The sequence below is a fragment of the Pangasianodon hypophthalmus genome, chromosome 14 (assembly GCF_027358585.1).
Source record: "Pangasianodon hypophthalmus isolate fPanHyp1 chromosome 14, fPanHyp1.pri, whole genome shotgun sequence".
NCBI classification, from domain to species: Eukaryota; Metazoa; Chordata; class Actinopteri; order Siluriformes; family Pangasiidae; genus Pangasianodon; species Pangasianodon hypophthalmus.
In genome coordinates this window covers 25,317,858-25,329,810 of record NC_069723.1, presented here as the reverse complement: position 1 = coordinate 25,329,810, position 11,953 = coordinate 25,317,858, and the positions used below count along the sequence as shown (strand labels likewise).

The 11,953-nt window shown below is 38.3% G+C and overlaps 1 protein-coding gene across 1 annotated transcript in view; it reads right to left on the bottom strand.

Annotated features, from left to right (window-relative positions):
- Positions 1-4,301, bottom strand: part of tnika (TRAF2 and NCK interacting kinase a) — an 11,369-nt gene extending 7,068 nt beyond the window's left edge. The window contains exons 1-2 of the mRNA XM_026910590.3: positions 4,151-4,301; positions 2,662-2,727 (exon numbers count right to left, since the gene is read on the bottom strand). Coding sequence (XP_026766391.1) covers positions 2,662-2,727; positions 4,151-4,207 — 123 coding nt within the window. The 5' untranslated portion in view covers positions 4,208-4,301. The remainder of the gene's footprint in view (positions 1-2,661; positions 2,728-4,150) is intronic.
- Positions 4,302-11,953: the final 7,652 nt, after the last annotated feature.

Below are 11,953 nucleotides of genomic sequence, written 5' to 3'. Positions count from 1 at the left end.
GATAATGATTTGCTTTACAACGTTATTAGAGCTTAACTCGCACTTCCAGATAGCAAAAAAAAAAACCTCCATCCATCAGAAACATGGAAAGATTCGTCTTAAAACTAAAACTGTTGCAAAAACGTTGTAGGAATGTTCTATGAAAATCCCCAGAACTGTGATGATATTATCTGGACTGTAATGCTTTCAACACAATACACTTTATAGTTGCGAAGTTACAAAAATAATGTTGTTGTAATTCGGGATGTAATAATGTTTTGCTTCAGAATATTTATGGAAATTTTTAAAGTAGAAAAACAGACATCATGCAAATGTTTGTTGCTACTATTAAAACCATCGCAGCAATGGTGTCGCATTGTTTAAAATGTTTTTTCCAGAACTGCAAAGTCCAAAAAATCGAAATTGTTAGCTGCGTCATTAGCATACGCGGGAAAACTTGCTAGCAGGAACGCATCTCCGTAAGTTCTCACTGATAAATGATCTAACAGGTAACTAGAACCAACGTTCTGCTAACCTGCAGCAGTAGCTGTTTGACATGGCGCTTTGAAAAGTCTGAAAATGTGAACGCAAACTAAGAAATAAAATAATATTATAAATGTGACGTAAAAACATTCTCAGTAATTGCTGAGTTTGAATGTGACTTGATGGACTGCTCTAGAAACCAAACTGCTTCCTCATCAAGTTCACAAACAGGTTCATTACAGCTGCAGGTATCTTGGCTCTGTGCACAGAAAAACATTTCCAGAGAAACGTCTTGTTATCTATCTCTGTCTCCATTTTTTTCTTTTGTTCCTTTAATCAGACTGTGAGAAATTCTGAGAAAACAGAGCTGTCTAGAAAACATGTTTGTGTTTGTCTTTCGCTTTTCTGCCAAAACTGCAATAAAATCATCTCACGCATTTTATTAGTCTCTCTGATGAGCTGGGAAAGAGTTCAAACGCATGACGAAGCATGCCAAGCTGTAATTTACCCCAGCACTATCCGCCCCTGCTCTGCGCCTCTAGGCTTCTTTATACAACTAAACGAAATGAGCTAGCCAGAACATGAGACAGTTTCTGGGTTAAAATGAGTGAAACAGGCTTAATAAGATGAGATAAACGTTATTAATCCCCGAAGGGAAATTCAGGTTAATCGTCTGGTGTTTGTATAAAGAGAAATATTTATTATTGTTAAGCGTGAGATCCCATTTTGCGCAGTGTGGACTTTAAGGTTTAGGGGGAGTTAGTCTCGGGGTGAGTTATGGCTTATCATTTTCATGTTTATTCGGATTTTTAAGGTTGTGTTAAACTCCACTGAACACCATGTCCCTGTGCCTATTGTCCTGTTTTGGGAAAGCTGTACTGTCTTGTGTTGTTTGCACACTTGCACTTTATGTAGTCTCATGTAGCTGTGTGTAGTCTTGTTTAGTTGTGTGTGTGTGTGTGTGTAGTCTCATGTAGCTGTGTGTTGTTTTACGTAGCTGTGTGTCGTCTTGTTTAGTTGTGTGTGTAGTCTCATGTAGCTGTGTGTAGTCTTGTTTAGTTGTGTGTGTGTAGTCTCATGTAGCTGTGTGTCGTCTTGTTTAGTTGTGTGTGTGTAGTCTCGTGTAGCTGTGTGTCGTCTTGTTTAGTTGTGTGTGTAGTCTCATGTAGCTGTGTGTAGTCTTGTTTAGTTGTGTGTGTGTAGTCTCATGTAGCTGTGTGTCGTCTTGTTTAGTTGTGTGTAGTCTCATGTAGCTGTGTGTAGTCTTGTTTAGTTGTGTGTGTGTAGTCTCATGTAGCTGTGTGTCGTCTTGTTTAGTTGTGTGTGTAGTCTCATGTAGCTGTGTGTCGTCTTGTTTAGTTGTGTGTGTGTGTAGTCTCGTGTAGCCGTGTGTCGTCTTGTTTAGTTGTGTGTGTGTAGTCTCGTGTAGCTGTGTGTAGTCTTGTTTAGTTGTGTGTGTGTAGTCTCATGTAGCTGTTTGTTGTTTTGTGTCCCAGAGGAACGTTGTTTTGTTTCCCTGTGTGGTTTTATCAGCTGTATATTATGGTTGAAATGACAATAAAAGCCAATAAAACTTTGGATCTGAATGAGTTCGGCTGTAAAGTTGGTAGATAATCTTATAACAGGAAATAATAAATCAATCTGATTATATTTCAAATATTTTCACTTACTAACGTTCACTTTTTTTCAGACTGTCTTACGCTAAACCTCATTCTAACACTAGCGGAAAGATTAAAAACCTAAACCATGCCTTCACGCCTAACTCCAAGGTTCTGGAAGTGGAAGAGTTACGGCTGAGGAAAACTCACAAACCTCATTATTAAAGTTATATTTATAATTCTACTGAATTCTCATAGTTATAACAGTTATAATTAAGGTTAATAGGAATCTAATGACACATCTGTGTTCTGGAAAGTTCAGGAATAAAACTTCTACAGCTCCAGCGCTTGGCCCGAATATTACTGCGCACAGTTAAATAACAATTTAATAATATTTGAAAAGTTTTATGGATTATGTTCATAAAATAGATCTGTATTGTAGGGTCTGTAGATTTTTTTTATTTCTTGTTAAAGGAGTTCCTAATGTTCCTTCAGAACATCAGGTTTCTCAGTTTGTCCAGTAACAGCATGAACAGGACACACACACTCACACACACACACACACACACACACACACTGTAAGAGAATATCACTCTTTTACCTTAAACACTTGACCGAATGAGCCGCTTCCCACCATCTGCACTAGTTCAAAGATCCCTGCAGGGTCCTAAAGAGAGAAGATCATGAGGTCAGTGATAAAACACACACTTTAATACACACTCATCATACACCATGACAGCATCTCACACACACACACGCACGCTTGCTGATGTAATGTACACTAATGTTGTCACTTGTGTGCGTGGCCTGTGCGGCGTTTTATTTTTTTGTTCCATGAGAAACTGTAGTAGACATCCTGTATAACCTAACGTTCATCCACATCACTTTTATTTTTAATTTACATGTTATGTGCTCGGCTTCGTACTAGCTTTGTTCGAGAAATTCTCAATTCAAATGTTGTGGCTCCGTGTTGCACATTTACAGAGAAAACATGCGAATGCAGTTTTACCCAAAAAACCCTGTGCACTCCAAACAATCGCCTTAAATACAGTCCTAAAGCAGCTTTCCAGAAATCTATAAATTCAGGATGTAAATCTTTTTAAATTTATAAATTTAACCCTAATGAGCGAGCCAGAGGTTATGAGGAAGAAACGTTGAGAGGAACCAGACTCATCTGAGTGATAACAGATAGTGCGATTATAAATCTTTTCTCTTCTATAACTGTGTCATCAGGTTCATTACAGCATCAGTGATCATTTCTCTGGCACATAAAAACATTTCTTGAGAAACTCGTAAGCTTTTAACGTCTCACTCTCCGACTGTCTCTGTCTCCAGCGAAGAATTCTTTTTATTCATATCAGATTCTGAGGAACAACTCTGATCATATCTGAGCCGAATACACCACATCATCTTCACCCAGGCTGTGGGTATGAAGTATGAACTCATCTCAAACCTGTCTCCATCCCTACACCCTACACCCTACACCCTAATCCCTAATCCCTAATCCCTAACTCATTCAAACTTAACCCAAACACTCCAGCTCCAGCCCTAAACATTAAAACCCTTATCCATGAGCCATAAACCCTTAATCCTAATTTACACTAAAACTAACTCTAACACTAGCAGACTATAAATGCACACACACACACACACACACACACACACACACACACACACACACACACGAGATGTACGACAAATGATACATGGACAGCCAGGTAGTTTGTTGCTGCTCTAAGGGATGATTCAGTTCTCATATAGCAAATACAGAATGTATTATACAAAAAGCCATCATATCAATAAATAAACAAATAAACAAATAAATAAATAAATAAATAAATAAGGAAGGAAACAGTTCATTGGTGCTCTATCAGCAAAATCACACCACAAAGTTTCAAGTTTCAAGTCTAATTTATTTATATAGCACCATTAACAACAGCAGCAGCTGACCAATGTGCTTTACAGCATCAAATAAAATAAGTAGTAAATAAAACATAAAGTTAATAAATAAAATCACAGCTAAAACCCAAATTACATCAACAACTCGAACAAACAAACAAACAAACAAATAAAGAGTCAACTTAGCTTACCCCGAGAGTAGAGAAATCGATTTTATCCAGAGATGATACTGGAGAATCGTTTGCCATTTTCACATCAAAAAAAAAAAGTAATATTATGACTTAAATAAATAAATAAATAAATTGCAGGCTTTTCCACCGCTGTTGTTTCCTTTCGTTTCAGTTTCAGATCACAAACTGAAGCAGAAGTCTGAGGAGGAGAGATTTATAACACTGTGACACATGATGTAGGCAAAGAAGGAGGCGTGGTGTTTAAACAGGAAAAGCAGGAGATTAACTGCACGCGTTTCATCAGAAATTCAGTGCAGTATATTCTAAACATAATCATAAAAACAGAAGAGGAAGAAAAAACAGTCAGTTACATACAACTAACAAAGTCTGAACAGTCATCTGCTTAAAATTGTTATTATTTAGTACTAAATTAAACGTTTAAATTAAATATTTAAATATCATGGCCTCTTGTAACATATCAATATCACATTAATAAACTATATTATGTATTGTGCAGTAATAATAATAATAATCTGTTAAAAATCATTTATATTTACAATTCTTTAGACTGGTTTCCTTCTTCATTTTATAATTATTTTCTACAGCAATTCTTCATTTTATAATTATTTTCTACAGCAGTTCTTCATTTTATAAATATTTTCTTCACAATAAAAAAGATCTTAGTTTGTTTGGGAAATCCGAATAAAATTCACGGATAAAACATGATGAAAAAAATAAAATAAAAAGGCTTTAGTAAATACAAGTATTAAAATGTCTGCTTAGAAAGTTCAAAGAGGACAATGCCGTGAAAGTTCATTTGAAATTCCTATTATTTCCCTTCCTTTCAACTTTTCATCTTTCTCTGGAAGAGAGATAATGCTCTAAAGATTTGATTTTCCCAAGGGATTCCCCCCCAACACACACACACACACACACACACACACACACCCAGGCTTCCACTTCACTGGAATTGCTTCTTTCTGACTATGTGGTTTGGACCAAATCCAGACACACACACACACACACACACACACACACGCGCGCGAGATGTATGACAACTGATACATGGACAGCCAGGTTAGTTTGTTGCTGCTCTAAGGGATGTTTCAGTTCTCATATAGCAAATCAGAATGTATTATACAAAAAGCCATCATAACAATAAATACATAAATAAACTAACAAGCACACACACGCACACACACACACACACACACACACACAAAACATCTTGTTATCCATTACATATTACACACCTTGTTCCTCATTCCAAGCACAACTGCATGAAGAGGAAATTCAAAGGAAAATGAAGTGGTGTTCACAATACTGTACACAAGTACACAAATAGTGTATATTTCCATCTAGACGCGTTAAACAACTTAGAACATGGCACCTTTTCTATCACACCACACAACTTTTAGGTGAGCAAAAGTATTGGAACAGACAGTCTTAAAGTAAATAACACGTAATATTTGGTTGCATGTCTCTTGCTTGCAATAACTGGTTCAAAGCTGGTGACCCAATGACGTCACCAAACTGCTGCGTTCTTCTTCTGTGATGCTTTTCCAGGTTTGTAGCGCAGCTTCTTTCAGTTGTTGTTAGTTTTGGGGGGTTTCTCCCTTCAGTCTCCTCTTCAGGAGGTGAAATGCTGATCAGTTGGGTTAAGGTCTGCTGATGGACTTGCCCAGTCTAAAACCTTCCACTTCTCCCCTGATGAAGTGCTTTGTTGTGTTGCAGTGTGTTTTGGGTCGTTGTCTTGCTGCATGATGAAGTTCCTCCCAAGTAGATTGGACGCATTTCTCTGTAAATTGGCAGACAGAATGTTTCTGTAGACGTCTGACTTCATTCTGCTGCTACCATCATGAGCTCCATCATCAATACAGATTAGTGAGTCTGTTCCAGAAGCAGCCATGCGAGCCCAAGCCATGACACTACCTCCACCATGCTTCACCCATGAGCTCGTATGTTTTGGATCATGAGCAGATCCTTTCTTTCTCCACACTTTGGCCTTTCCATCACTTTGGTAGAGGTTCATCTTGGTTCCAGAGCTTTTGTGGATCATCTCTGTATTTCCCTGTGAATTCCAGTCTGGCTTTCTGACTCTTACTGCTGATGAGAGGTTTTCATCTTGTGGTTTGGCCTCTGTATTTCTGCACTTGAAGTCTTCTTCGAGCAGTGGATTGTGAAACCTTCACTTCTCCCCTGTGGAGGTTGTTGGTGATGTCACTGACTGTTGTTTTTGGGTTTTTCTTCACTGCTCTCACGATGTTTCTGTCGTCGACTGCGGTTATTTTCCTTGGCTGATCTGTTCCATGTCTGGTTGCCAGCACACCAGTGGTTTCTTTCTTTTTCAAGACATTCCACATTGCTGTATTGGCTATGCCCGATGCTTGTGCAATGGCTCCGATGGATTTTCTCTCTTTTCACAGTTTCAAAATGGTTTGCTTTTCTCCCATAGACAGCTCTCGGGTCTTCATGTTGGTTTGTCCATTTTAACAACAAATGCAGTGTTCACAGATATACAATTGTATAGAATGTCTTTGCATGCTGTAGCATTAAGCTTTCCCTCACTGAAACTAAGACGCCCAAAATTGTTCCAAACATGGATGATCAAACCCTTACTTAACAACATAGTGTGTAAGTAAATCACTCATCTCTTGCTGAAGTTCTCCAAAGCAACTTACAATTCAGACAGGAACTGTAAGGACCCAACCATGCCAGCTTGACAATGCTGGGGTTTGAACTCACAACCTTTCTCCACTTGCAGATGTACTTGGATTAGTTATGTTGTTGAGTGCACACTAGTCTCTTTATGCTAAAACTTAGCTACCGGTTGGAGAGCCGTTCTCGGTAAACACATAAACTGGAGTGATGCTGAATAAACAAACACTACTAAGACAGCTAAGTATAAAGCTGCATAAAGTAAAAGAATGCGTTACTGGGTCTTAAACAGAGAGAATTCCTTTCACTATCAAAAAGGTCAAGAAGCACAATCAGTCTCTATCACACAGTACATCAAGGTGGGTGAGATACACTTTATACAGTGAAAATTTACAGTGGAATATAGATATCCATCTCACCGGCTCTCGCTCAGGCCTGGACCTGCTGACTGAACACGTCACACAACAGAGCCATAACAATCACAACACACTGTGATTTAAAAAATGTTAACGCTTACACTCGTCACTCTTCTTTCCAGCTTTCTTTTCTTTACAGTACTGTTGTTGTTTTTGGTGAAATGGCTACCAGATTGAGTTTGGAGCAAAGAACAAGGTTCCATGATTAGTAACCTAACCTCTCCTGTAGTGTCATATAAACATTTATTTTTATTTATTTATTTATTTATTTGAAAGACCCTGTTTATTTGGCTACTGTCCGTGGTTTGTTTGAATCTTTGCCTTCCTCTGATTTGTATATTATCCTGTTCATCTAAACTGTACATCACTGAAATTGTGCTTTATTTCCTTTACCCTGAATAAACACTGACGTGTATTTAATTCCACTCTGAATACAGCCACCTGTGAACAGCGCAAACAGAAACACTTTTGTCTCCTTCTTTTTGACAGCTATTCATTAAGAGAAGAAGACTGAGTTCTGGATAGAAGGTTCCCTAGAAATCGACTGAAAAGAAAAGAAACTGCCGGAGCGCAGAACTTGTATAACTCAAAAGAAAGCAGCAGGTTCAATGAGAAATTCTTAAATAAGATATTTCCTGCTACTAAAAATAACAAAGTCATGTTAGTCTAGTCTGATAAACTATACAATGACGTTGTTGCTTTATATAATAATACTAACAATAATTACGATTAGGCAAATCATTAATAAACAGATATGACAAGGTTTTGGACCCTATATGGGATGTTTTAGCCGCTGGAAACTCCTCCATAAGCACTGGCTCTTTCCTGGATACTTTAAGTATTGCTATGGAGAAGCTACTGCTAATGAGAGCAAATCTAGACCCTAATCATTTTAATATCTAAGTATCAGTATCTAAACTGTTCTTTAAAGCGAGAACTCGCCAAATACATTTTTAACAAACAATTCTTAGAAATATTCCAGTCAGGTTTTCAGACACAGTGCCAGAGACGGCACAGGTAAAATATTCGCTGCTAATAAACCATCTATTTTTGTTTGAATTGCGCTCAGTGTAGATGTTGATTGTAAGGTGTTGATACACAGACTCTCAGGTAAGTTCAGAAGGCAGCAGTTCCTCAACACGAGGAAATTACCTATAATAATAATAATTTATGTCACTAATGGAGTTCCACAGTGGTTCATCTTAGGGTTCATTCTTTCTTTTAATGAACAAAACCCATGATACATACACAATATGTACATATTAGTAGTCTTTAAGCAAATTAATGACCTATATACATTCAGCTATCTATTCCTGACTGATAAGTCTACTGTGATTGGAATTCTGTTTGTCTGACATTAGATTGTAATCCTACTGCTCTATTGTTCTGCATATCAGAAAAAAATATCTCTAAGGCAGCTCTTTTGTCATGTAGGAACCTGATTAAAGTCACACCTGTTCTCTCTAACAATTATGCTGGGCTGTGAAATTGGCACCAGCGGACTGGAACATCGCAATGCTTTCTGGAATTTTGTTCTGTAGTGAAATATTTCTTAGTAATGCCATAAACGGTTCCACCCCACTCCACTTCAGAAAACTTTTGCTCTATTAAGATTCACTATTCCTGCTTTAATGTTCTTTTTCAGGAGCCAAATCGATGAAAAGCAACCAAAGATCACCAACAGCCCATCAGAATCTGTCACTAACAGACAACATACATGGAAGAAAAGATGGGATTTAGTCTCTAATAGGTTCTACAAAGCTTTCGTCAAATCGTGCAGTTATTGTTCAGGATTCAGACACATTTACATTTTTTTTTTTTAAGGATTTTTCCCAATTTGTTCACCTGCAGTTTCCCACACACCAGCCAGCTCTCCCGTACCAACCGGCGAAGACTAACACATGCTTCCTCCAAGACACCTGATGCCAATACTGCATCTTTTCAAGCACAGAGCGGCGTAACACACTCGGAGGAAAGCGCTGTCTTCAGTATAGCAACGTCTTCAGCATACACGAGTTCACAGACAACCCTAATTAGCTAACGTCACTGTGATCGACAGAGAAGAGAGACTATTCCCCCCTGCAAATTTGCTCCCTTGCCTGCTGGCTGGTCACAGCTGAAACCCAGAGCTCAATCTACGAGGACACACTCAGAGCTACTAATTATTTAAACAATCAATCAACAAGACACACCTGTCGGTCACACGTTCCGATATTTTTGATCACTTGAAAAATGGTTGGGTTCAAACAGAAGGTTTTAAGTTCTAAGTTGTCTAACACTTCTGGACTTAAATATCAAGAAATGAAAGCTGAAATTCATATTCATGTTTTGACCTCAAACTCAAAAGTCTTCAATGTGTAGCAGAACAATAGAACGGGCCTTGCTGCTCCAGCGTTTTCAGAGGAAACTGGAAGTGAATGTAAGTGAACCCTGTGAGTGCACTGATCATCCTGTAGATAGCTAACCATCGTGCGTGCGTGCTTGCATGCATGTGTGTGTGTGTGTGTGTGTGTGTGTGTGCCTGCTATGCTAGTTAGCCTTAGCTTGCTATTGAGTGGTCCAGCACCTGCTAGTTGGTTAAACTGAAAACAAGCGCGTGTCAGTGAATAAACTAATCCCGTGCGTTAAAGACGTGAGTGTGATGATGCTGAATGATGCCTGGAATGTGATGCTGAGGTTTTACTACAGTAAATAATGCAGATACTAAAGCAGCTGATCTCGGTCTATAAATCTAAATACGTGCTTGTTTGAGCATGATTTCTTACTGGATTCCCTTCTAAGTAAAAAGGGCATGAAGTGGTGTTTTGGTGCTGTTATCCTATCAACATATGCCCTATCAATCATTTGTGGGTATCAAGACTCTGTGACTCAATTAAAAACAGTTTTTTTTTACAGTTATATAGAAGCTTTTATTATTCTCTAAAATTCACCCACGCTGTATGCCAAGCATTGGCAGTGTAGGTGCATCTCATAAAGGTGACTCATTGTTTTGACAGTCCATTAACTATCTGATTGTCCCCTGGAGAAAGAGGCGTGGCTTCTAGTGAATTTCCCTCATCTGACTTCAGAGGAAACTGGCAGAGACCAAACAAACCAGTTTTGTGAAGAGGATACGATTTCTATAAACCTGTTGCAAGGATCAGTCCTTGTTACACTCTTTTTCCACACTTCGTGCATGTCAGTGGACATGTCCTGCCAGGTCTAGAGCAATTTATTGGTTACACAACTGCACTATTTGTCCATGTAGTGCACAGTTATAGAAGGGAATGATTTATAATCGCACCATCCGGCGTCACTCAGGTGAGGATGGTTCCCTTTAGAGTTTCTGGTTCCTCTTGAGGTTTCTTCCTCAGATCATCTCCGGGAGTTTTTCCTCTCCACCGTCACCTCTGACTCACTCATTAGGGATAAATTCACAGGGATAAATTCACATATTTATAATATATCTTTTTTTTTTTTTGTGAATCCATTTATTTCTGTAAAGCTGCTTTGTGACAATGTCCATTGTTAAAAGCGCTATACAAATAAAATCGAATTGAATTGAATTAAAGCATAATCCAGGTCAGGTCTATAAATCAGATCTAGAATAAAATAATAACCAAACATCTACCTGGTCTTGATATTTTGGGGAATTTTACCCAGTTCCACTTACATCAGACTACATATTTTTAATTTTTAACAACAGCTGTTAGTTCAATTACACCAGACTACATATTTTTTTTTAAAAATTTGGGGGCTTTTTCATTCATTTCATGATGTGCAGCGAGAAAACAAAACTAAACTAAACTAATAGCACTCAAGGAAATATCAATTTTGCTTTGATCCAGACTCGACGAATGAACTAACAGTTGTGAAAGAATGCTTAAACTGAACAACCAAAGATCACCAACAGCCAATCAGAATCTGTGACTAACAGACAACATACATGGAAGAAAAGATGAGGTTTAGTCTCTAATAGGTTGCACAGGTTGAGCAGGTGAGCAATACTTCGTACGGTCAGTAATTGAGCAACTCTTCAAAGTGGCCTGTATGGTAGATGATTGGCCTGTATAGTGTTTATGGTTGTGACATCAGTACAGGTGCTGTTTACTGACAGGATTAATGACCTTCCTGCTGTTTTCATTCTCTCGAGATTAATCATTAAAGGATGCTTCCAGGTACCGTATGTGTGTGTCACTGAGTCTCATGTCTTGCACTTCATAATGTTTAGACTATAGGGACAGTCTTCCTGTAAAGTGGTCTGGTGGCTAGAAATCCTAAAAAAAAAGTTTCCATGCAGTTTAATATGTTATATTAATTATATTAAATATTATATTATCTGTGACTCTGTGACAGTACTATTACTCTACATTTAGAGATATGAGTGATATATTTTCTTTATGAGGATTGTGGATAATAGGTGCCTTGCCTTAATTTTCTATTAACACATCATGTGCACATCACCTTAGCATGAATAATAATATCATTACTCTACAGTGATAAAGCAGAAATTAACACCTATTAGTTTAAATTAGGACCTCTCACCTGCAGCAGTGTTCCACCTGAAACAGTCTCTCACCTGAAACAGTCTCCAATCTGAAACAGTCTCTCACCTGCAGCAGTGTTCCACCTGAAACAGTCTCTCACCTGCAGCAGTGTTCCACCTGAAACAGTCTCTCACCTGCAGCAGTGTTCCACCTGAAACAGTCTCTCACCTGCAGCAGTGTTCTACCTGAAACAGTCTCTCACCTGCAGCAGTGTTCCACCTGAA